At 45.0% G+C, this 27,295-nt stretch overlaps 1 protein-coding gene across 1 annotated transcript in view; it reads right to left on the bottom strand.

Moving 5' to 3' along the window:
- Nucleotides 1–20,796, bottom strand: part of whrna (whirlin a) — a 61,252-nt gene extending 40,456 nt beyond the window's left edge. Inside the window, exon 1 of the mRNA XM_036529429.1 lies at nt 20,047–20,796. Within this exon, the coding sequence (XP_036385322.1) occupies nt 20,047–20,796 (750 nt within the window). The remainder of the gene's footprint in view (nt 1–20,046) is intronic.
- Nucleotides 20,797–27,295: the final 6,499 nt, after the last annotated feature.

Genomic DNA, 27,295 nt, shown 5'->3' with positions numbered 1-27,295 from the left:
TAAATGGGGGGAAATAACCCTGGCCTAAATCTTCCTATTCAAGAAGACACAAATTCGGAGATAAACCGGCAGAGATCAAGTCAGCCTTTAGCAATCTTTTCTGCACTGTTTTTAAAGCATTTCTAACTACTTTCCCATTCCATCACAGAGACACAAATGCGACAGCCTAGTAATGAATGTTTCATATTACCATCCTAGCACAAGGTTTACATTTCCTGGGCACTTTTCTACTAGACATTTGACGTTGGGAGCATTGTTATCTACTGTGACACAACCCAGGCACTTCAAGCCAGGTGTCATTAGGCATTGACATCCATGCGCATCTTCAAAGCCAGAGCCGCAGCTAAAAGGAGGAATGCGAGTGAATCAGAGAGGCCTGACGCTGGAGGAGAAACGGCTGGCGAGCAAAGCAAACTGCATTGCCTCCGCATGCCAGGAGCAACTTGGCCCTGGACTGCAGGCTTGGAAGAAGGACTGGATAGGTGGATTTTGTGCATGACTGCAGAGGTCATGCTACTGTAACTCCCGCCAAGGCCTCTAGACCATTACAAATATGGAATATGGGGTGGGTGTATGTAGGGGGTGGGATGGGTATGGGGTAGCTCTCCCTGTAGACTGGGGTGGGGAAGTATGTGTGTTTTGGACCGGGGCTCCTATAGCTCTTTTCCCCTTAATGCTTCAGCCACCACACTGTCTTCCCCGCCCTACGATTTTAGCACAGCCAGACAGATCAGCGCGTGTCCCAGAAAGAACAATTCATTATAGGCCTGTCACGGCCATCCCAGAGCCCGGAGCTAATCAGTGGCAGAAATGCCATCAGCTGGCATGTGACCCACTGCCTCCTGCAGTGTGTCAGGGTCAGAGGGACGGAGTGTGACTGAGCAGGGAGAACACAGCGCCCTGTGCGTCACACAAGCGTCTGATCACCGGGAATCAAATCAGCGGACATCAACGCCACCTAAATTCAATCACCCCCGGAGCTAATCCGCTAAAGTCACAGCTGAAACAGACACGCGAGCCCATACACACAACATACACAAGCACACACACTCATTCATACACACACATTCACACATACACACACACGCAAACACACACAGATGCACGCACGCACGCACACAGACGCACGCACGCACACACACACATGCACAAACACAGACACATTCACACACTCACTCACACACACACATATATGCAGGTGCACACACACACACACACACACACACACACACACACACACACACACACACACACACAGACCATAATCCCACATTCAAACATACACAGATAAATTGACTGTGAAGAAATGGGGGGGCACACTTGAAGATTACTTTTTGCTATTATCAGGACTCATGTGCACAGTATGTAAGATACATGCCCTTCAAAATACATTGGCAGATTAGGACATGCCTCTTTTCCGCTCACTGTGATGGGAGAGGCTCTCTTGCTTGATCTAGCTCAACGGTCACATTTGTTATTGTCTGAGCAGTGCTCCTATTGTATGATCAATTTGACTGAGGAACCGCCCAGTTTAGGACCTGAAACCTTTTGGCTGTTGAAGCATCTCATATTAGGACAAGCTGACAAACACGTCAAGCCCTCATCATTTCAGCTGTCCTGTCTGGTCTTTGCCAGTGCTTTCAAATGATCCAGTGATGCATAGCTTTGAGCTGGAGCAGAAGCAAACCTCCTGCTAAAACCTGCCAGAAGCAGGGCTCCGTATAGTAGTTCTACCTACATCCCAAAAAAACAGCCACCTCAGAAAAATGAACTGCACAATTTTTGGGAATAAAATATACCAGGTTTAAAAATGCAGCCAAACAGAAAGCCAAAACAAAAAAAACAATATTTCTTCTGGAACAAAAATAACTACATTTTAGATATAAAAACAGTGTAATAATACAATAAACAAGTGATGTATTACTGCCCTAAAAGCCTTTATTTAAAATAAACGTAAGTGAATGTGGACTGGCGTGGCGCTCTGTGTCCTGGTAACAGGCAGCAGGGAGCACTGCCTAAAAGGAATCCACAAATCTGTAAACAAAGAGAGCCTTATGTGCAGATTAAATTTTAGATAAAGTACCCCTGGTTATCTACTAAACAATGACATGATAATCCAAGTACATTTGCTGTGGGTTTAATGGCTTGTAAAACTCATTATAAACCCCAAACCAAAACAAAGTGAAACGTGAACAGAGAGGCCGCTTGAACATCGATAAACTGCCATTCAGAGAGGTGCTAGGGCAAGAGGTCCTTAACCACAGACCATTTTCTGTTTTATGGATGCTGAACCCTGCTCTGCCACTCTACAATACAGCAGCGTTACCAAAAGCCAGCAAGACTGCAGGGTGGTGCTTAGCAGCAGGACTGAAGGGCAGTGCTGCTAAATTCATTGCCAGCTTTCAGTTATTCACTCACTGAACAGTTGTCACACCTATAAGTGATCCTCCCCTTCCTCAGTATCACCTGTGATAACAATGCACCACTCCAAATGCGCAAAAACAATGGACTGCTGATTGGGTAGCTGACTGCTGTACTGGGTAGCACTAGCTCATAGCACAAGCCAGTGTTCTAGAACACCTACCCACAAAGGAGAATTCATGTGGAGCTTGTGAAAAGTAAAAGAATAATCTTACTTTAACTGGGCTGTAATCTTTAAATCACTTCAAAAGCCTTCAAAATGTCTCAAATCTCAGAGCAGTGAGCTGGAACATTGAAATATTATAGTTTGTCACACACAATCTATATGAATAATCTAATCCCTGGTGGAGATGCCCAAGTAAGGAACGCAAGTATTAGCCAGGCTTTTTTGAAACAGCGACGGTGGTCATGTGACAGGAAGTACTTCAACCCTCAGCAGGAGTAAGCTTCCGACAAGTGCCACATCGCTAAGAGACCAACCGTTGCCATAACTACAAAGTACAAAATAGCAACTACCAGCCCTTTTAGGAAGTGACTCAATATCTATTTAGAAGCCATTTCTTTTTTTATGCCGACGGGACTATTTTGGTGCTGGTTGCGCCATTATTTTTGACCTCTTTCCTCCTGTCCCACTCCATCGGAATTTGAGCAAATGGGAACAGCTCACAAACATACACAGCATGCACATTGTGAATGAAGTAAAGCCTAAAAGCTCACAGATTGAGAGAGGGAGAGAGAAGGTTATAGCATTGATAATATGGAGGACAAAATAGATCAAGCTAGAACATGAATCTTCAAAGTTCCTCAGCAATAGAGTATGTAAAAAAGACTTGTAAAAGATTGCACTGTTTATTACAGGGTTTTGGCTAACCCACACACAAACCAAGGACCTGTCTGAACTTCTTAATGAATTAATGGACTCAATTATTGGGCTTAATTAGTCTAAAACACCATGTTTTTCAGTGTAATCAATGACTGATGATTATGGAACACCAATAAAGCACAGTGGATTGAGGCCGTCTGGGAGACGTGACCTTGGCCACTTTGCCAGCAACAGAGTGATTTACACAGGGAACTGCTATGATGATTTTACGACCTCCACTTCTTGGCCTAATCCATTACTAAACATGCAGGGAACCCTTAATGGGGTTAAGGGTCTCATCTCTCACACTTCATCATCGATTGCTCTCTACCTAGAACCTAGGATGTCATACTGCATGCAGTTTCATCATTTCCTGTCCACCACATACACACCAGAAGATGATTGATAAAAAAAAGTATGCAGTGCAACTGGTGGTCACAGGTCAGTCCTTATAACTGCATCCTGTGGTTAGTGAACAACCTTATCCAAATCTACATAGCTTATATTTTTGTCAAATATCTGTTAATACAGCTAGATATTTTACCAAAGACATGTCAGGTAACATACCGGGATAGGTGCCACCCTGCAAGGGTCCAAACGCAGTGCCTTGCCTGGATTTTGACCTCATACCTTGAAAAAACCTGTTCCTTACCACTATGCCACATTATGCTGTTAATGTATGGTCTCTTGTATACTGGCTACCTCATTCCAATGTGTTAGGCGAAAGCCACGCCCAGGCCCCAGCAAGCTTTTAACCCAGATATGGCACAGGGGGGTCATTCCCGGGGATTGATTGGGAATCTGGTGGTGGAACAGTTCATGGATCGATACTGGGCATGGCAAATGAACAGATGAGCGAAGGCTTGGTACGGAATCGACCGCTCTCAATTACTGTGTGCCACCAAAGCACGCAGCATCCGGTTTGGGCATAGATCTTTGCCCTGCCCGGCTCGGCTGCAGGGGCAGAACTGACAAATAACCATGGAGGCACTGAGCCAAATAGCCAGGAAGGATGTTCAGGAGCCACTGCAGCTGTAAACCAAGCCTGAAACTCAGTTAATGTGTTCCCAATTGGAACGGGTGCTAATCGGGACCTCTGTGTTCGCGATGTGCCCATCTGGAGGTTTCTTCCTCTCACGCCACACTGCGATGGGGGCCCGGGGTTCAGGCCCCAATGCCTGCCTGTCTTTGGGGACTAATACCTGCCCGTCCCTGGTCGCATTTTGCAATGGCATCACTGCTTCATACAGCAGGCCAGTTACATTCCTCTTCCACAATTGAATGGAAAGAAACCAACCAGCAATTTCTATGGAACTCTGAGTATGTAACACCGTGTATCAGCACTCACATGTCCCTCAGGAAAAGGCTTTAAAATGGAACTCTAACTGGTGTTCCTCAGTAGAGTCTTCCACACAGAGAAAAAACCATTCAGGTATAAATGAGTACAAACCATTCAGATACATTCTTCTCTGCAGTCCACTTTAGGTGTGTGCTATTATTTCATAGGTGAGATTTATCGATATCAATGGAAGTGACACAAGGCTATGTTCTGCACACCAAGGCGCAAAAATGCACATGAATTTGACACAAACTTCTCAAATGTCTCTCTGCAAATAGAATTTATGTGGTTGGCAGTCAACCAAACTTGTCACAATGTTTTTACTACATCAACTCTTTCTGTTCACTTTTTTAGCTCTAATGGAAACACAGCCCCAGAGGGAAACATGGGTAGGACATTTTTAGTGGTATCACAGAGCTTGGATGGGGGACAGATGGGGAACAGCCATTTGAGTGCACATATATGAAACAGACAAGTAGAAATTGTACTCTATTCTGCAAGGAAGGGGTAAAACTGTTACCCTGAAGCATTTTGTTCCTCTCCTGTACAATGCAGAGCCCCCAGCCCCCCCCCCCCCCCCCCCCCACACTGAACTGCGCTCCGTGGCATCTCTAGGGTTTTAAAAAAGACCAAAGCCATTACTTCACCCTTGAAAAAAAGAAGATCTATCTGTGCGAGGAAAGCAGCGAGTCAGAGAGAGTGGGAATAATGAACTGAGAGGATCCTCTGGCTGTGCCTAATCCCGTTTAATTAACTAAAAATCCTGAAGCATTTCATCAAAGCCAGTGAAAAAAGATGACAGATTGGGGGGGAGGGTGTCATTTAAAAAGTGCCCCCCCCCCTCCTGAAGCAGCTGTCCTCAGCACCTGGTGGCCCTCATGGCTGAGATTGCCATTGTTCCACTGAGTCCCTTCAAAGAGCTATTGCACAGCTTGGAGTGCATCTTAACCTTGCCCGACACAGCAGTCCTATAACTCAATGCAGGCTACTGTTGCTGTTGCTGCTATGATTGAACTTCTTCTGTTCCCTTTCCAAAATTGAATGATGGTGAGGGGGGGAAGGGGGGAGGTTTGGAGTAGCATACTTGTAGGTATATTCTAAAAATGATTACACCCAGAAGCATTATGTGAATAAAGCTCAAATACCTTTTGTTTGTGGCAGGAAAACACAAGCTCCACTCAGCTAGGCTGCAGGAAGAAATGTAAAGTGTCTGACTAAGAAGTTGCCCCCCTCTGTCTCCAGGGCCCAGAGAGAGGCAGTGTGTATCTAGTCTGTTTGAAATAGACACAAAAGTAGCTTTCCGAATTGGCTGTCAGTGCTAATCTCCTTTGCCACCCCCCTACCCCCCCTCCCCCGCCAGTACCTCTTCCCTATCTCCCACTCTTTCTCGTTCCTCATCCCTCGCTCTCTCTCGTCAGCACTCTGTCACTCTCGTCTTCATCCTTCTTCTTCTGATTCATCCTGCTCTGACGGAGCGGGTGGCCGGCGGTGACAGGCCCCGCTGTGCCACTCCCCCACCCCATTCATCAGCGCTCCCCTAACCCCCCTCCTCCAAACCCCCCCCCCCCTTATGGCCTTGGAGGGGGACAAGACTCGAGACGGGCCCGAAATTCACAGCATGTGCAGGGGATGGCAGATTCATCAACGTCAAAAGCTAGCCCCACACAAATATGCTTTACCTGTGATTTATTTTGTTTTCTTTTAAGGGAATGGCGGCGTGTGGGCAAGCACAGCAGCGCGTGACTGTGCAGCAGCAGGCAGTGCGGTGACACAGCTGTTTTATGTGTCAACACTTCTGACCTCTCCTGCACCGGCGCGTTGCGTAAGAGCTTTCAGGAAGGAGCGTGCGCTCAATACATGTGAGTATTCGCTTTAAGCACCCACTGCGATGCCACAAGCCACCCTCGCAGGAGCCAATGAGGTCCAGCCTCACTGGTGCGGAAGCGCTGCACTCAGCTGGACCTGCAACCGCAGAGGTGCACAAACACCTCTGACAACAGGTTAATTCTACAAGGACCTCAGGCAGACAGTTTCAGTTAGGGATCTGGAGATCGGGTGGGGGGGGGTTCAATTAACAGCTCAACTGAATCAGATTAATAAAGATCTTCGCTCCCTGGGGGGCACCAGGAACCAGGACTGAGGGACACTGATATAAAGGCCAAGGAGGAAGCTTGAGTAACGACCTGGGAAACCCAAGGCATTGATCCCCACAGAGCTGTCAAGAAGGAAAGGCAGTCCCTGCAAAAGCAATTACCTCTTCTGGAGCTCAACCGAGGAGAAGCTAAACAAACAGGAGTGTTCAAACAGACAGCCAGGGGTGAGAGTCTAGTCACCGCGTGAGAGTGGCATCCTTCAGAGCTGCCAAATTAAGAGGTTCACATGGAGTGAGAGAGCTGGAAGACAGATAGAGAGATATATTTCCTTGGTTTTATTTTACCATTCTTTCCCTCACAAGAGAAAGCAAATAGGCTGTTATCAGCCAAGGGTCTGTATTAGGCTAATGAAGGCTCCTGCCCAGAATTTTCCAATTTCATTCACTGTTGAAATGCAAGTTTATCACAGGGTTTTTTTTTTTTTTTTTTTTTTTTTTTTAGATTTGCTTAAAGCGTAGCTTCATGAATGAACAGTGGAAATGCTTCACTGAAGTCCCAATCTTTCCAGAGGCTGAGCTAGTAATAACTGCTCACTCCTTTCTCCCCCAAACACTGACACACCTGAAAGGGAATGCCACAACTGCCACAGCATTCCAACTGTGTTATTAATAGGGTAATATGATAAGGGCGTGTATTTACCTAACACACAAATCACAGACCAATTTAAACTGTCAGTGATCGACAATGTGGTTGGCATCCAGCTCATTTTAACAGAACCCGTAATTGACCATGTCATTAGGATGCTCTTGACAAACTTGAATGTCAGATGGAGATGTTAGTGTGCAACTATAATGTAAATGTAAGCTAATACACTGGGGATTCAGACACGAGTGAGGATTTGTGGCTCCTATGATGGGTGGAGCTACCATGTGCTGTCAACCACAGGCTTTTACAAGGACGTAAGTGGTCCGTTTCCTCTTTCACGATAATAACTACAACACAGAGTAAACACAAAGAACATGTATCATGTGCACAAGATAATATCATGTATCAATGTAAGAGAGACACGTGGCTTTCATTGAGTTTAATGATGCACATTCTGAGCAACCCATCAGAGGTAGACTGTAAAAAAACCAATGAAAAACCATCCCCGAATTCACAGGTGGTGAATACCCCCTGAACTCAGAGGAACTCAGAGACCACACCTAAATTCACAAGAGGACCCCCCCCTGAGCTCACAGGCGGGAGCCCACAGCCGAACTCAGGATCAAATAAATGAGTACAAATAAGAATAATTAAATGTTCCTCATGTCCTGTGCAGACAGATGGTCCCACTTAAATGAACCGTCAGCAGTACTTCCCCCAGCTTTAAACACCAGGTTCCCACAAATAAATATCATGGGCACTGCTGAGAAATGGCATAAGGGTTTCACCATGCATCACTTCCTGCCACCTGTATTGATCATTTTTACTGCCCATCAGGGATGGATATACAATATCTATATCCCAGAGAAGCCAGGTTTTGCATTCAGTTCTGTTGAGTAAGGCAAAATGGACTAATTTATCTGGACCATTCTGATATCCTCATTTTCGCATTTTTTTCATTTTTTATGAGAAGACAGCAACTGCTGCCAAAATTTTGACGTGATCACTCAGTGAACGGTCTTCTCTTCATAATTGATCGAATATAAAAGCACTCTCCAAAACAAACGGACTGTATATTCTGTACAGGAGCCCAGCCAGATTCGGTCAATGTTCTGCTACTCAGAATGGAAAAATGCAATTCAAAGTAATTCAGCTTTAAGAACATGATCGAGTCGTTTACCAAAATGGGGCTTACCTCCACTTAGACATGAACCTGAATAAAACACAACATCCTACAGCCTAAGACTGCTCTCCAAGCGGTGCATAATACAAGACAAGAGGCATGAAACAGTCTATATGTCAGGGAGCTTCATTAACAAATATCCTTTTCCCAGTGTCTGGAAATTAACCAGACTGGGCCATTATTTCAGATTCCAGATGATTGTCCTTTATCTTCTTTTCTCGTGCTGACCCGTGTTGGCTCATCCTACTAGCAGTACCAGTCCTTGCCTATTCACAAATGAGCTGTGTGTAGAGTCCATGTGTACTGCTGCTTCAGAATCTCCTCCAAAAAAGCAGGAGGCACTATCATAGGCAAGAGAACTGTGAGTTTCTTGGAGGCAAATTCCTCCTTCAGAAATCTTATTTTTGCCATGATTTTTGAAGGAGTGCATCACAGAATGAGAGTTTATTATGAAGACACCACAAAACAAAACTAGCCATATATAAAACAACACAGTATAATTAAAACAGTATAATAATACTAGCATGCAGCTAGTTTCAGGGAAATACAGTCAAATCCAAGGGGAAAAGCCAATATCTTAAGCTCCCATTTCGTGGGATAGTAAGGCATGCTGCCAGAATTAAGAGCCCCAGCTTGTACTCATTGAGGTGTGGTCACTGAAAATCAGCCCTGAAATTGGCCCTTAATGAAGACAAACCCCATGCACAACGGAGCAAGAGATAATGCAAACAATATCCCACAAATCACTCAGAGCAACCATGTCAGACCAGCATCCCAATCAGGCGGTGGCAATCTTGCTCCATTAACATTCTGCTCTCCAACATAAAACCACATAAAAATCAAAGCAAGATGACACATACCCAAATCGCCCATCTCCCCACAAGGACAGAAAAGAAGAAGATGAAGAAGGCAAATAAATAGATTAAAAAGAGATAACTCCTGTCAGTGATAATTAAAACAATACCTGGGGCTGCCTAGATTGTTTTTAATTCTAAGATGCTATTGACCTTTGGTATTTAGAATAGCAAGAGGTAACAGGACTGTATTTCCTGCTGGCTAATTTTACTGTAGTGAAGTTTTCATATAAATCTGACGGCACAGGCACTGTATCCCCACTGAGCTACCGCATCATGATAATGTCAATTGATTCACTGCGTGTCTCTGAAATCATATATGCCTGGATTACTTCGTATTCCCCAAACGTCTCATAAGACATATAGATCTGCTACTCACCAGTGAAGGTGTGGGTAGCAGCACTGACTGATGATTTATTTCATTCGTTCCAAAACACTAATTTTTCCACACTTCTTCACACTCGTTCCCTTGGGCCTGTGGTGATGGCATGCCACATGACAAAGTGAGAGCCCTTACTGTAAGTTATACTCATTTATAGTGAAACAAACTCTATATGTGCACTGAATATATTAAAATGTGCAGCTTTCACTGCAAAACCCAGTTACTGACACTTTTGTATAAGCAATTTCTGAATGCACCACACAAGATGTTTGCATAATATTTTATAATACTGACATATAACTACTCCTACAAACATAATGCACACAGTGATTGAAATATTTCAAGTAGAAGACTTAAATCACACGTACACACACACACACAAACACACAAAGACATACATCATGGACATACATCACACTCCGGTGCCAGCTCACTGCAGCTCACATATGAACATGATATTTATCTTAAAAGCTCAAAGACCTGTTTGTTCTGGGACCCACTGGACACCACACAGCATCACGTTCCTGTGCCTGATGACAGCAGCCCGCGTATATCCGAAGGGCATTTTTCACTTTGACTCTGTGACCGCGAGCAGGGGTCGGCTTGGTGGAACCCGGCCCTGACAAGCAGCGACAGCTTGCGTGCCACGCTGGCCATCGAACCATCAGAATGCACTGGGGACAGGCGCAACAAACAATCTGTAATGCCTGCCAGATCACTGGAGCCTGAAAAACCATCTGCAGAAACACTCAACAGCATTACATTTGCTTAGCAGACACTCTTATCCAAGGCAGCTTACAAAGCTTACAGTTGTTAAATGTTATCCATTCGTACGGCCGGATATATACCGAGGCTGAGTTGAGGACCTTGCCCAAGGTTACAACGGCGGTGCCCCACCTGGGAGTACAAACCCCCAATGTTTAGGTTACAAACCGAGCTCCCCATCACTATGCCACACTGCTGCAGTGACAGATGACCAAACGGACACAGGCACAGAACAGGCGTAAATATAGAAAAAACATGCAACTGTCACATCAGTAATGAGACACTGTATACAGAAAAATCAACTACAGTGAAGAAACTAGTCTGTGAATGAGTCTACACTGAGGTGGCAGAGGAAGAGGATTCTGGCAGATGCATGTAGTGCGGGAGCTGCCGTCTGTAGGGAGCTTGGATCTGAGCTGCTCTGATGTGTTAAGTGATAGCAGAAGCAATTAAACTCCAGCAGGACAAAAGCATTGCCGGGCTCCTATTGGCAGACAGGCCTGAAATGCGATAAACTGTGAATGGTGACTGCCACTGGGTTAAGATCTGATTGGCTGATGGGGATAAACCCCAGAGACTTCATCAGTATGAAAAAGGTGGACTTCCTGGGAAATCCATGTTACTTTTGGAAGTGGTGTAGCTGAGCCAGTAGGAGGGGCGTTTCCCATTTCTTCTGCACACAGCGAATCCATCGGCCCAGCGCAGTGATGGGACGTCCCATGTTTTAGGTGAGGAGTTCAACCAATATCCAAACTAACTGCCGTGATTAAAGGTCCCACGGCAGTAACTGAAAGAACAGGGGTGTTAACCCTGCTGTCCTTGTTAAAACTCACAGATCAGCTCACTCAATCCAACCAACTGGTTATGCAACCCCTTGCATTCTCCGCCCGCCTTGTTTCCCCTCCCGCGTCAATGTAAAAGAGAAACGAGTTCTCGTTTGACCTTCCTGGCTGAGCAAAGGTTAAACAAAACAGATAAATAGATAAAGACTTCCTGAACAGCCCTCGTGTCCATGTGCTCCTCCACGCTCTGTGTGCTCTGTGTGCTGTGTGTTCTTCCCCCAGGCCTCGAGGCAGGGGTGAATGTGACTCCATGGAGGGCTGAACGCCAGCTCGCACGTGCCCCGCTGCGACACCGGCCAGCAGCCTCAGTAAAGACGGGCCTCCCATTCCCGCCGCATGAAGTAAATAAAGTGGAAGCGGATCAATAGCAGCCTTTTAAATATATGATCCCAACGCCGCCGGCGATCGGCGCGGTGCGTTCGGCGCGGTGTGTTCGCGGTCCTCCGCCGGAGAACAGGGGATGCGCTGCTCCGGTGCAGAGGAAAGGGACGCGGTTTTACATTCCGAGTGAGTGCCGGCAGTGCAGATGCACCGGGGATCTGCTGGGGATTCGGACAGAGGGAGATGAGAAAGGAGGCAGAGGAAGGGGTGCAGATAGCAAGAGAAGGATGAAAGATAAGGGGGAGCGGTGACAAAGAAACAAGAGAGGACAGAAGGGCCATGGGGGGGGGGGGGGGGGTGGACGAAGGACAGACAGAAGTGTAAAAAAAAAAACAAGCGAGCTCTGAAGGTGAGCTCACAGACACAGGCAGGACTTACAATTAGGTGAGGCAGTGTGTCTCTTCAATAATTCAGACAAAGGAATCCCTGATCAGGTGCAGAGGCATTCAGAGAATCAGAATGACCAGAATAGATGGGCTGGTGATTTGGACACACCACGCTTCATTAAAACAACACTGGTCAGTTTATTTATTTATCTCTACATTTAATATTTCATTGTACTGTGAAAAGAACAGGCATTGGTTTACAGCAGCAATGTCAGTAGTATACTGTAATACAGCATCTGGAACTGTCTCTCTTGAAACAGACACCTCTCACTTGGCATTGATTCTTGAGGTGTTAGAAAGCACTTAGTGGTATGGGAACATATGATCGAGAAAAGTGTTTGCTTAGATGGGATGAGCATTTACAATGTAAATCAGGCCCACTGTCTTAGTGTGTGCTTTACAGCTACTACATGCCAAAATAGAAGACCACAATTTGGAGAGGCAGACATGACCGTCTCAGGGAAGTCACACCTCTCACACAATATGCACCACCTGGTTTTGCATGTACCACAGACTAAGCTGTATGTTCACATAACAATAGAATAAATGAGCTCCGGTTTCAGAGTTCAGGGTCAGAGAGCAATGTACACTGTTGTTTGGAGTTACAAGAACATCAGCTATGTACTTAAGATAAATGCTCAGTAACATAAGCAAACATCTTAAAAATATAGTGTGAGGTGAACTAAAATGGAGATAGAGAAGCCCTGTATGACATGCAGATGAGCGATGAGAACAATATTTAAATTTAGTACAAACACATTTCATTTTTTTGGCCACGAAAACACCAACTACTACATACACAGTTTGTATAATTTCCTCCTGGTTTGCTAACTAGCTCAGTGCGTGCAGGGGCAAATACAGCTCGACAGACATTTGGCACCTAAGTACATCTACTGCTATAGGCCATACATCCACCCGCCTGTTTACTGTGTCCGCTATGCATTTAACAAGGATAATATGAACAGGTTAACTGTCACTGCTTAGAGGCAGCTCAGTAGGCTGTACAGGTTTCTGCAGCTGAACACCTGTGCACATGCACTGCACTGAAGGCAGCGGTGAGCAGGGACACCCCTCAGCACGGTGATGAGGCGGTCACTCAGCATTGGGAAAATGGAACATAATCGATTCGCTGTCTGCCCCCATGCTCCCCCCCCATCCTTCAGCTCCCGGCAGACCTGCTGACTGAGCGTGTGATGAAGGGAGACCTGGCAAATCATAGGACGTGTCATTTTAAAAAACCTTTCCCCCAAGACACCCCATCAACCCCGCCCCCCTCAGATACCCGATGACATGTCAAGAAGAACTTCTAGACCCCTCAGGTTGATGGCAGGCATTGAAGCAAGAAGGGAAAAAATGACAAAAGGTTCTATCTCTGGATTTTAGCTCATGTTTCAAACCCCTTCTGCTTCTCCTCAGTTAACCTTGCTTTCCTTCCGTCTCCTCTCTAAAGCTGAAAACACAGGCTGTTGGTAAACAGCAGCAGTGTTCAAGGCCTGCAGATCTCTAGCGCCTGGAGAGCCAAAGGCAAGAGCCGATTTCCTGCATGTAAAAAGGAGGGTACATTAGCACTACACATACCCAGGAGGTCAATGTTCCTTCTGCTAACACTACCCAGAATGCCTGGAGGCACCGGAGAGAGAGGATGAATGCAGAGTTGGATGTTCCAGTGTGTCACATTTTCATCCAAAATCCACAGTCTCTGCAACCTTCCTGCCTTTGCCGAAAGACTGCCCGTCCCCAATCCTAACCCCGACAATTAAACATAATATTATGGTGCTGATACAGGATCGGTTTCTAAGGCCTGACAGTGCCTACACTGAATCCAGAGTGTGTGCCACAAAGCGGGACGGAGAAAGTACTGGAAAATGATAATCGACGCACTGCATTCTGCATTCTGCATTCTACACACGACTTCACAGTGTGTCAGCCACGCTGTGTCCCCTGGGGTAGCAGCAGGAAGCATACAGAGACAATCCCACGGGGTCTTCTACATTACTGATTTACAGCAGCACCACTCAACCAGCAGCCTGGGGGCCAAATACAGTCTCCCATGGACTTCCTGTTGGCCCTTTGATCATTGATGAACAAACAAACAAAAGCTTTTATGCACATTAAAAATGTGATTACTTTTAACTTTTAATGCATTAACATTATTCTCTGTGTCCAGGACATTTGTGCCTTAAGTAAGTATAATCTCATGTTATTCACTTGTTAACATGCGCTGTTATTCTTATTTTCAAATGCGAATTGATTTTGACCTGCAATTGTTTTTTTAGTATTGTTTTATGAGCACTTTATATTCACTGTTGTAAATGGGTGATTTACCATGAATAAGACACAAAGAGAAGCTAAGAGACTGGTAAATACAATCTACGAATTGCTGAGAACGTGTTTGTTTTGTTTATAGAATTAACATACCTATTTTTACCTACCTACATTTTTATTCAAATGAAATGTAAAATATCTAGCCTGCTACCACCATTAAAAATATCTGTCCCCATGAAAAAGTAGCTGGAGAGCCCTGAGGTCCTGTGTCAGAAAGTATTTTACTTCAAGTGACTCAAGGATACTTTTCATCTGTATGCTGCTATGCTGCTCATGTATGCGAAAATACCTTACACACGCACACGCATACGTTAAGAGAATCACCCAATTTATCCTTCTATCACTAAAAATATAAAAAAGAATAACAGAATAGTATTGTATGTGTATACCATGAATATTAATAAAACATTCAGAGCTGCCATTTAGCTATACAGTAAAATGGCACTTATAGGGTTACTCTCTACCTTCACACAGTTGAGGAAACTGACCCGTTTTGAGCACTGGTGGACCCACACCACCAGAGCGTATTTACATCATTCTAACTACATACAATAACAAAACAATCAAAAGGAGAGACAACCGTGAATTGTGGTGACAGCAGCGGGGGATTTTCAATGAATGTTAACCGTCCCTTTAAAGCAGGAAGGGAGTAAAGAGCTTTGTCACAGAGCCCAGAAAAAAAGTGTGCAATAAGCAAAGAGACGGGAGGCAACATGCATTGCTTTTAAATACCTGCAAGCGCAGCTTTTTTAGAGGGACGAGAGAGGAAATGAATGAAGAAGGGTAGAGAGGAGAGGGGGAAAAAGGAATATACAGGAAAGGGAATGAAGTGGAGAAAAGAGGACAGGAACAAAGAAGTAGAGAGAAGAATGAGATGTAGAAAAGAGAGCAATGAAGAGAAGTAGAAAGAAGAACAATGAGCAGCACAAAAAGGGAAGAAGGGAATGAAGAAGAGTAGAGAGGAGAAGAGTAAAGAGGACTAGAGAAGAGAGAAATAAAGAGGATTAGAGGGGATGGGAATGAAGAGTGATAGAGTGGAATGGAGACAGACATAGTTATAGAAGGGGAAAACACCGCCAATCATCTCATTTAACTTTTATGATTGAAAACCAAGTCAGATTGTGGATTTGACTGAATTTTTTCCCACCCCCTGCTTTTCTTTTCTCCTCGCATCGTGGATAAACATTTCAATTTTAATCATCGGCTCAGCGCCCAGACACAAAGGCAAAAGAAATTAGCCCCCCTCACGCCTTGCCTTGAATGCGGCCTGCTTAATTAAAACGTTTTATGAATAATTTAGCTCAAAATGAGAATGAGGATGGAACCAAGGAGCTCCCATGCGAAGCTGCAGCAGTCCCGGCTGGGGCAGGGCATCTCCGTTTGGTCTACGTGTTGAACTCTTTAAGCAAGGCACAGGGTACAGACCAGCATACTAATAGGGCAAATTTAAAAACATCTAATTCTCAAATACCCTCAACTGCATGAGATGCAAGAAAGAGCTAAGAGTTTGTCTGTTAAGCAAAGGATATGAATTTTGATCAGTAGTCATGTGAGTGTTTATGGTGAAAAAAAACTGGTCACTCTGGTCTGCTTGTAAATTGTTTTTGGTTACTGCATTACCGTAACCGCTAACCATTAGCCACTCTATAAACACCATGGTAAAGTGCAGCTCAGCGCACACACTGGAGGTCTGCAGCGCAGAGCTGAAACCTCACACCACTTCAGCCTATGGCTATTCATACTCCAGGCTACGGGCGATTAAACACGGCACATGCACGAACAGTGAAAAGGCTGTCAGCTTGAGTGTTTGCAAATCAGCTGTAACAGTGAAAGAGGGCCAGAGGTAAGAGGTAGACAAGGAGTGGTGAGGTGGGGGGGGAGAGAATAAAGTAGAGAAAGAGAGAAAAAAACAGTCCATTTTCCAGGACTCGCTGCGATTTCCCATAATGCCCGGCAGCTGGCCAGAGAAGACACTTGTCGCACATATTGTGGCACAGACAGAGCGCGCACCGTGGATAGTGAAATCGCACCACGCACTCCGCATCACCAAACACTGCCAAGGCACACCTGAGAATAGTCTGTGTTCGAGCTCCCTGTGGCATGCAGAACTGGCATCTAATTGTTCTGCTGAGCCTCTGATACCCTCGCGTGTATGTGCATCTGCCAGAGAGCCTGGATTTCCACATCCCCGCAGCGGGCTCACCCACGCTACAGCTGTTTCCCGCTCTGTAGCTGTAAGCTGAAAGTGGCAGCGCGGGCCGAGCAGCCGCGGAGCATACGTGCCTTTTCAGAATGACTCAGGTCGCCCCGGGGAGAGGGATCCGGCCCCCTGGCAGAGACGGGGGTGAGTTCTGCGCCGTGCGAGCTGCTGCCAAGCTCTGCATAACAAGATAGACAGCCGCTCGGCTCCGCGCTGCCGCTCCTGCCATCTCTACTCCTTCCCCTCCCCCACCCTTCCTCTCTTCACTTTCCGAGCGCAGCCAAAGAAATCTGCCAGCATTAGCTGTCCTGACCCCCCCTGCCCCACCACACCCTTAATCCCTCCCTCTGAACCCAAACATCTTTAGAAGCCAGCTGCCGCCCCAATGCCCCATTTGCATTAACACACGCCCCCCAGCAGGAAAAGGTCATAATCATCCTTGTATGCAACCTGCTCTTTTTTTTCCTTTTTTCTTTTTTTTTTTTTGAATTGTGAAGATCAATATGATTAAGTGTGACAAATCCCCTGCTTTAGTTTAAATGTTACTGGAATGTCACAGTGTCCCAGGCCATAAGTCTTGGCCTTTACCAAACTGCTGTACTTTTTGCGGTGCGCTGGGTGTGTTCATTGAAGGTTGCCGCCAAGGGGAAAAAGCACACCCTAACTGTGTTGGGTCACATCGTAGGACAAATCAAACACCATCACAATACACTGAAAACTCTCCATAAAATATTATCTTTAAATATCAATATTAAATATTAATATTGAATTCATCTTCTGCATATATGCTCAGATAGGCTGCCGGTAAGAAGGGCTACCAAGTAGCTCAGCCAGTTAAGGCGCTTGTTCCGCGCAGGCTGAGTTCAATGACCGGGAGTCCATAGCAGCAGAGCACAACTGGCTTTGTTCCAGCAGGGGGGGGGGCGTGTTGACCAGAGTCCGCTCGTCTCACCACTTGTGACACCCTCTAGTGGCTCACAAGCTGTCCGTGAGTCACTTGGATGACTACACTGGAGACACATCTTTCCTCCAGTTTCTGTCTGCTCTGTTGTGGTGCACTGTGGGACTTGCAGCCGTTGGTTGCACTGTGTTTTATTGGTGTACCGGAGGTGTGCATTCATCTGGCTTCCGTTCAGCGCTCCGGCACAAGCACAATGGGCATTGCAGAAAGGCAAGTGTAATGCAGTGCGTTTACCGATTCCAAAACTGGATGAAAAAGCAGGAGGAAAAGCATGAGAAACAATGTACACTGGAACTCTACTCTGTAGACTGCAGGGCCTCCGTCTGCCTATAGAATATAATGATATTGCACTGGCGTGACAATAAATACCAATGAGCTTTCATCTCAGTGCAATTTAATGTAAAATAGACTCTGAAGTGATGAAAGAGGGCAAAAAAGGAAGCCTCCTTCTCGTTAAGCCACTGTTTGTGTGCCACACTGATTTAGAGTCAAAATGCGTGCCACCACTCCACTATACCTCACACAGTACACCCCCACATTCCCTGCTGGACAAACCCACAAAATCCGCTGTCACAGGAAAAATAACAGATAGGTATAATCCACTTTGTAGCGTTAGAATAACATTCTCCCTCAGGAGCGGTATAGCACTTAAACACTGATATCTCATAGCTTCAGTAATGCAGTTACGGTTAGTTCATTCAAAAGGAATTTGGGTGAGTCATTTGCTTAGCAGACAGCTTAATTCAGGGTTTAAAAACCGTATATTTTAAATACTTTCCATTTCACTGGCTTGATATTTATTAAAACAATATTATTTAATTTTCTTGGTCAAGGATACAATGGCACTTTAAGCACTGGGTTAACCACTCTCTTCAATTACTACTGGAATGTTTTTCATGTACCCTGCAAAGGTTGTTTCTAACTTTTCAGTACAAAGGACTTCTGTTTTACTTGTATTTTTGCTCAGGCTTAACTGTACAGAGGAAGGGACGGCTTTATCTTTCGGGACCTTGGACAGCTCTCTGGCCTCTCAAGAACACTGCAGACTGTCAAAAGAACAGCGTTTCTCAGTGGTCCTCTTCCCACGAGATCTACACACCGCGGAAGTGTAGCCAGTGCAATGCCGTGCACACATACATGAAAAGGATGTCACTGAGCATTTTTGTTGTACATTCTGTAAAACAATTAACAGAAGAGTTTTGATGTTGTTTTTCAAAGGCCCGTCTAGGCATATTCCAATTAACATGAGCCTCCGCTGCTCATTGCAAAACAGGACCCTTGATCGGAACTGAGACGCTTTTCATCGTGCTCAGTAGGGGTGCTCAGCATGCAGTTTTTTTTCCCATAATGCACATTCAAAGCTTCAGACAACACAACAGCTCACTTCATAAGGCTTTCCGTCACACCAAATCAACCACAGGACACTGAACGACCCACATACTAATTCCTCTGAATGAGAACATAAACAACCAATCCAATAAGCTATGAGGGTCTTTTTCAGCCGCTGTGCGAGACATGCAGTCGATCACATTGTGATTGACAGGGAGGGAAACAGCAGTTCAGCTAGGGTCAGGGGTCATGCCCCCAGAGCAAGACTCTGCAATGATTCTGCCATTGGCCATAAAAATAATATGTTGTGAACAAACAAGACTTTGATTTACATTTCCTGCTAACCGCTGGCTCAAGAGAAGGCTGCAGCCCAGAGCACATGTTCATATATCACTGTGAGGTATGGCCGAAATCCTTCACCCTCTCTTAAAACTGAAAGGTATGTAAGGGCTAATTTTGACTGCAGTTTGCCACCCAGAATAACAGTAAGGTTTCCTCTTGGCTGCCATTGTCCCTGATGTCCTTCGACCCCGAGCGATCGAAATGTTGTCTGTGCAAATAAATTTAAAGCCACTTGGGAGCTTCAGGGCATTGTGTGGACTCTTTCTTGTTTTGTGTCATTTCAACATGCTGATAAACCCCTCTCCAAAACTCAAGCAACAAAAAGCCTAAAAATATCAGTTCACTGGCTTTATGTAACATCAGCAAGGAGAATTTAAGGGGGTTCAGTGTTCCGAGTCTAACAAATAAATATTGACACTGCAGAAAAAAAAGATGCTACAAAAATCAATTATTGGCTTAACACAATCACTGTACGCACACAACGACAAACGATACGCAAACGATAAACACCGACAAAATCATCAATCAATTAAAAAAAAACAATAAAGTGAATCGTCCCCTGTCCAAGCATAGCCACCAGAGTTTGCTTCTCGGATTTTCTTTTTTCTTTTTTGCTAAAGCGTAGAACTTCCTAAATGCCAAAGACACTGCCGAACATGGCAAATGTACAGACAGCCTATTATGAAAAGACAGGCAGACAATGCACGTCGCACACATAGCACACGCGGTCACCTACCTTCACCGCTTCCGCGTGCGTGACTCTGTCGAACACTTTGTCGTTGACTTTAAGAATCTGATCCCCGACCCTTAGGCCCTCCTTTTCGGCCAAGGACCCCGGCTCCACCAGTGACACATAGATCCCGACTCCGTGCTCCGAGCCGCCGCGAATACTGAAACCCAAGCCCTCGTTGCTCTTGTTGCGCTTGAGAGACACTTGTCGGATCTCGCCAGGAGGCTCCTGCAGGAAACCCCTTCCCAGGAGCGGCACTAAGGGAGCTGTTCCTTCGCTGCTGGTGCTGAAACTATCCGGAGACGCTCTCGGCGCGGCGTGAGCGTGAGGCTGCGCCGGCTGAACAGACAGGTGCCCGACAGGGATCGGGGTTAGGTTTGCGTTCGCAGTTTCCCCGAGGCTTTCGGGATTGCCGTTGCTCGCCAGCACGTCCGACTTCAAGTAGAGGCCCTCCGAAGTGTACTGGTCGAACAGAAGCTGGTCCGACCGCGGGATAACCAGCCGCAGCATTGGAAGCAGCTGGCGTTTACTCGGTGCGTTGAGGATGACTTTAAGAGTTTGGACCAGGTCGAACACGTTGCGCTTAGAGTGGTACACGTTGAGGCAGTGGATGAACTGCTCCCGCTCGAAGTCGTTGAGCAGAAGGTTAAGCGCATTGTGCAGCTTCTTCACGTTGGCCGACAGCGAGCGGCCGGTGGAGCCCACGGAGTTCGCCGAGGACGAGTTGAGCGACATGCGCTCTAGATCCGTGCTCATGCTAGAGCTCTGTTGAGAACACGGAGCCACACTGAAGGAGGGAGAAAGCAAGCATTTGGGGTTGCACCTCTGCCTGTACCCCCTGCTCTCTCAGGGCAGAGTACCGCATCGCGATTTCTGGAGATAGTCCGCTCTCAAAATAGCCATGTTAGTCATATATGACTGTGTGTATCTGACGAGATAATCCCTCACTCGATCAAACTAATTTCCTAGCACAGCCTCGGGGCGAGAGCAACACTGAAAATAAATACAGGACGGCAGTCGCGGTTGGTGCGTGCTGAAGAATGAAAAAAAAGCGTCACATGTTTGACAATAGGCTATCGAGGATCTTGATGTTAAACAATCACTGAAGATGGTACATACATAAAAGAATAAAAAGGACGGGTTCAAAAAGTTAACACAGAATAATTTAGATGCTGCTACATCACATGAAAAGACTATGACAATAAAGGCTGAAAACTCACGGTGTTAACATGACAGCTACCTCCGACTCAGTGCTGTTACTAGGGTGCCTTGTCTTCGTGCATCGTGGAGGGTCAGGTGTTGCTGCCTTTCGACTGTTTTTTTTTCCACTTCGACTCAACAGGCAAAAAAAGCCAACTCACAAAATAAAATTAGGGGAAGAATAGGAAAAATAACAGCCAACCACTGTCCCCGGTTGATTTTACGTAATGCAGGAGGAAGAAGGTCGGAGTTATGTTCTTTTAGTGTTCTTCGCGGCTCTCTTGCCTTGCTAGCTCAGACGCAAAGGACTGTTGTCAAAAGTGGAGTTCTCTCCGCGCAAAAAATATATCGCTGTCCAGTTAACCAAGAATGAAAATGAAAACTCGAAATGTTTCTGTTTGGGGAAAAAAATGCAGAAAAGTCCGTTAACAAAAAGAAAAAACTGAAAGTATTTCTTCTGTCGCTAAAATTGTAATTTAGAATTGTTGTTCACTTGTTCCTCCAGCGTTTGGCTCCAATGCACGACAGACTCTGCTGTGGCGTCTCGCTACTGAGCTTCGTTACACAGGAAATGACGCAGCCTTGTAGTGAGGAATGCGTTGCCTGGAAACGAACAACACGCTACGGTGGGCCCCAGTCACTCAGGACTTAATTAGCAACACTTTTGAGGTAATTTTTAGACGAATTTAATGGTCAAGTATCAAAAGCTCGCTACATCCACCCACCATCATTCAAACACACAAGTATGAAGTGGGATGGATGTAATGTAATTCTACCCGAAATAACTACATCAGGGGGAAGTTGTACAGATACCTTGAAGTTAACGTTTTGTTCCACTCTCATATTGCAAAAATATTTTAAGAAAGGTTCACTTAGCTTGGCGTCTCTATCTAATTTTATATGATCAATAATACAGTTCATTAATGTATTATCAAATTACATTGTGGATGTGAGGGGACAAATCTTTCACAGCCTCTCTGTGGTGGTAAATGACACCATCTCTTAATGAGAAAGGGGTAAGGCCCTCTGACTGCTTGATCTGGGTGGTACACCCAGGCAGTTATGACAGTTAGGGCCTCCTGATTTATTGATCTATATGTTAATGTAATGCCCTGCCCTTGTCACCCAGATGATTATTGTGTGTTGATGAAGAAAATGAAACACAGTAGAATTGACACCTAAAAATTGGCATGTGTCAGAGTTGCCTTCAGATCAATGGCCTGCGGCCTGAAGGGCAGGTAAGTATGCGATGTCAGCTTATCAAAAGGCCTGCGCAGTTAGTGTTCTCATGCCTGAATAAATACTGGATTCTGTTATCATTCATAAATGTATTGGTTCTATAACCGAGTTGGTCATTTTATTTGCTAACAAACAGCAAACAGCCCCTTACCCAATGAATTCATGTTATGTGGATAGATACAGGGAATATTATGTCAAGTGCACTTAAGAGGAAGCATAGACAGCCGGAATCAGGATTTAGGCAGCTCATTCTTGTGCATGTTCAAATAAGGCAATAGTGCATTTCCTCAGATTAGTCTTGCATTGATTGAATTGAACAAGTACAGTACGTCAGTTTGGCGTCAGAACTGGAAGTGAACAGAAGGATTGCAGGTTGGGATGTGTATGACTCATTTCATGCATAGCTTATCAATTAGGGATACCATTTTGACTGTTTGAATAATAATAATAATAATAATAATAACAATTCCTGCATTAATCAGCTGGCTTTGGGGCTACGGAATCTGACTTAAAACCAGCATATTGCAGGTTTTTTTTTTCCTTGCTGTAATATAGCTGTGATACCCCTGAGCAAGGCAGCTGACCTGAACCACTTTAGTAAATATTGAATTACATAAATTGAAAATATTTAAAAGGTATGCTGTATAAGCTGCATATATATTATGCAAATTATAATAACATTTTGTGTGTGTGTGTCTGTGGGTGGGTGGGTGGCTGGGTGTGTGGGGGGAGGGGGGTCATACGGCACTAACTGAGTTTTACTTCTTCATTTCTCACCTCTTTAGGGGACACATTCTGTTAATTAACCTATGAGATGATGAATGCCTCAGACCTGTGGTGAGTTATTGCCATTGTCCACTTGTTTTTTTGAGAGAAACTCTGTCATTTGCAAGCGTGCGGGTATGTTTTTCAGATCACCGAAGGCCTCTGCAAACTCAGGACATCTGTTTGCCCTGAGAGGGGACACATGCGCTGAGCGATTGTTGGGAGTAATTAATGCAGTTTAAGTGGCGATGCCTGCAGGATAAGGCAGTGAACACCTCAGCGAACCAAACATTGCAAGTCAGACACAGATCAAGCACAAGCAGACCTCCTTCTAAGACAACAAGGCCTGCAAGGAAGTGGCAATTAAATCCTTTTCTCCCCTCCAGTACCGCCACCACTAATGGCCTGGGCCAGGAGCTTGATTTTCAATTTATACTGCAGTCTGCGGCAGCATATTACATTTGCAGCTGGGGACTGGAGATGGAATTAAGATAGTGGGTTGAACTGAGTCACTGCAATGTATGTTGAACAACAACAATAATCACCGTGAATCACTGGAAATAAAGAGGGTATGTTATAAGCAAGGCTTTAATTTTCACACTTTTTCACTGCAGGAGGGGGGGGAGGCGCAAATATAGGACAAGGGAGAGGAAGGGATGATAGAGAGGGAGAGAGAAGGAATCTGTAATCCGTTACATTATGATGAGCATGCACTCAGAAACATACAATAAATTGAATGAATGAAAGAGAGGGAGAGAAAGAGAGAAGGAGGGTGATGAAATAAAAAAGAGACAATATGTGATGTGTAGAAGTAATAGTAGGTGTATTCATAGATTTACTATGTATTGAGAGAGCTATTTAAATGTTCAATTTACTGCATAGTAAGCATTATAAATGACACATATGTGATATTTATGCTAATATGAGTTACATCAGTTGTGAAAAATTCCTTCCTCCATTCCTTTCCCACATTGATGGTTCTTTCTGTAGCATTGCAATGTGTGTCTTTTCTTCACTTTTTAAAAAACAGCTGTCCTGCTTCTCTCTTTTTAGCCATCAGAATAAATTTCAAGAAAACACTGGGAAGAACAAAGTTATTTCAAGATCTGTTGGGAGTAAACAAAATTAACTCACACATCACTTGCATGCCTCCCTTCTACACACAACCCCACAACTGTGTTGAGTGCTTTCAATCTTGGTACATTAATGATGACCCAGAACCGTGAAAATATGGAAACACTGCTCAGTGTTAAATACCCCTATGATTAAGTTCTGAATGTTGTAGCCTTGATATCTCAACACATAGCTTCCACATCAGTATGGCTCTGTAAAAAAATCTCTGTTCATTCATTCATCTTTATTACCCAGGTAGCATTCATCCACATAAAACAAATGACTATTCAATATAAGGATTTAACCTTCCCTGCTTATATAAGACAGTAACACTGCAATGAATTGTACGTTTGCTCTTTCACACAGGCAGTTATGGAGTGGTAATCCTGACAGTGGTCAGCTTCATTCTGTCTCTGTGTTCAGGGATTTCCGATCTTATGAGCTCGCTTTTACTTTCCATTACTCCATTACAACACGATGTAATATAGGTGTAATTTATCTTGTCCAGCTGTCTCCCAAAATGAGCAGAGGCAGCTTCACGCTCTCCAAACGCGAACTTTTTTGTGATTTGCATCCGTTTTTTATGCCTGGGCACTTGTGAGGCTGAGCCCGTAACATCAGCAAATTGCAGGAATAATTTAGCCCTGCCTCTGTCTCTTTTCTCTCTCTCTCTCTCTCGCCAGATAGGATCTGCGGCTGTCACGGTGGCTTCTGTTTTATTGCAAATATAAATTAGCTTTGCTTTTTCGGGGGTGCAAGTCTGAGCGCTGGAAGATATCCTCCTTTGGCAAAGACACAGACACAAGGTCTCATCCGCAAACGCACACACCGCAGAAGCTTTGCTGTGATTTCTTTGCTTTTATTTAGGTTTGTATTTTCCCTTTGCCAAATAACAGCACTGTGTAGGTTGACTAGGCTTCCTGGTCTCCTGGAGAGAGCGGCAGAGAGGAGAGGCTGTGTCCCCTCTAAACATGACTCTGAATGACTTTCGTAGAGTGAATAGCAGTTAGCAGTAGAGATAGTAGAGATGACCTGTTGAAATAAAAATAATAATTGGAGTCTATGAACCTACTGGTGCTGGTGGACCGGGGCTCATTTTTGTAGTAAGTATACAATGGAAACATCGCCCCCTGCAGAGAGGATCAGTCATTACAGACCTGGGTCTTGCAGCAAAGCGTGTTACATTTACATTTATTCATTTGGCAGGCGCTTTTATCTAAAGTGACTTACAAGTGAGGCAGAATACAACACAAGCAAATAGCCATATAAGGAGATGTATTACCACCTCTGTCACACCAAGAACTGCATTGTAGGTATGAAAGCGTAAGTATTTAGCATATGGTTTGTCCATAGCTCTTACAACTCCATTTAGGGTAACTGGAATAGGTTGTGAATAAGCTTCTTCTTGTGGTGTGCTAGTGACATGGACCATGCATCCCAAAGTTCTTCCTGCCCTAGTTGTCTTATTATTACTTTACTTTGTCATTATTGAACAAAATCTCAAGATTGGATACTGCTAAGAATGTCCTGGATGATGGACAAACCTTGTTCTTGCTCATTGGTACCGGGTTGACGTCTGAACTGTTGCTATCCATGAGCTGACAGCTGACCATACTTCTGCTTTGTTTTTCATTGGAGCCCTCCTTTCAGGGTCATTGGATTATACAAAAGCACATTACTCTCAAGGGTAACAAGAGTTGCTTCAGTGCCTTGTTTAGGTACAGTGTGAAAGCGAGACACTAGTGGGCTCTAAGCTGATTACTGTGTTTTTCTCATAGCCAACTCGAGGTGTAAGGGGTGCTCCCCTGTAGGCATTGCTAAGGGCCTTGTTCTTGTCTAAGTGTGGAGCATTTTGTGGGTGCACTGTTACAGGTGAAGCAGGTCATCCTGGATACCCGCAGTGGTTACAGGTTTAGCTGGAGCAGAAGCCAAACCTGACCTGGAACAAGAATGAACCCCCAACAACCATTAACTATTCTCATCACCACATCATCATGCAAATAGGGTATAAGCCAATAACACAGGAAATAAGTTATTTATTGCCTCTCTTTGGAAAAAAAAAGTTCCTGCTCATAATGTGCTTTGTGAATGAGGATTTTCACCTGATTAGCCAATAAGTTTATCAGAGGGCTTATTTCTGTGTTTCCCCTGACAGTGTGCCTTATTTATTTATATATTGCGTGCGTGTGTGAGTGAGTGTGTGTATATGTGTGTGTGGGTGGGGGTGGATGACTGGGGCTGCTTACTCCATCTTCGCAGATTGCTGCCTCGCTGCCTCGCTGCCCCGCATTTGCATGGAAATAAGGAGGAGGTTCAGCCGGCCCTTAAGCTCTTAAGCAGAGCGGTATTAGCGGCGGCCGTCGGTAGACATCGCCTCGCACTGTCAGGCCTGCTCTTTACCTTGAGCTTGAGCTATTTATAAGTATGCTTATTACTGTTAGTCAGACTTGTGCTCCAGGGACAAGTGACAACAACAACCCCCCCCACAATCTTCATCAATACCAAAGTCTTTCTCTGGTAAGTACTGGAGAAACACCCCCCCCCCCATCCCCCCTCCCCCCCCCAACCTGGCCTTTGATTTACTCCTTTTTAAAGCGGGGCCATTAAAGACGAGCGAATGGGAGATATCCTTAATTTGCAATTACAATACCGGGCAGCCTGCCACACAGCCGCAAATTTATACACAGCACCCAAAGCCGCGATTGGAAAACACTGCCTTCTACACCAGTTTTATACCCCTCTCTTTTTTTTCCCTCCCAGAATAAAACAACTCTGCGCCATGGCACAGTAAAAGTGTCGCTCATTAAAATTACAAGCATATCTCAGAGCACAGAGCGCTCCCCTTCGCTTTCACTGAGCGCCGTGTTCGTCAAACGTGACATTGAGTCCCTTTCATCCACCCGAACGACAAAAGAATACTGCATATACTCTGCATACA

This window comes from Megalops cyprinoides, chromosome 5 (assembly GCF_013368585.1).
Source record: "Megalops cyprinoides isolate fMegCyp1 chromosome 5, fMegCyp1.pri, whole genome shotgun sequence".
In the NCBI taxonomy this organism is placed as follows: Eukaryota; Metazoa; Chordata; class Actinopteri; order Elopiformes; family Megalopidae; genus Megalops; species Megalops cyprinoides.
Note: the sequence above shows the minus strand (reverse complement) of the source record. Positions and strands in the feature narration are given on the sequence as shown.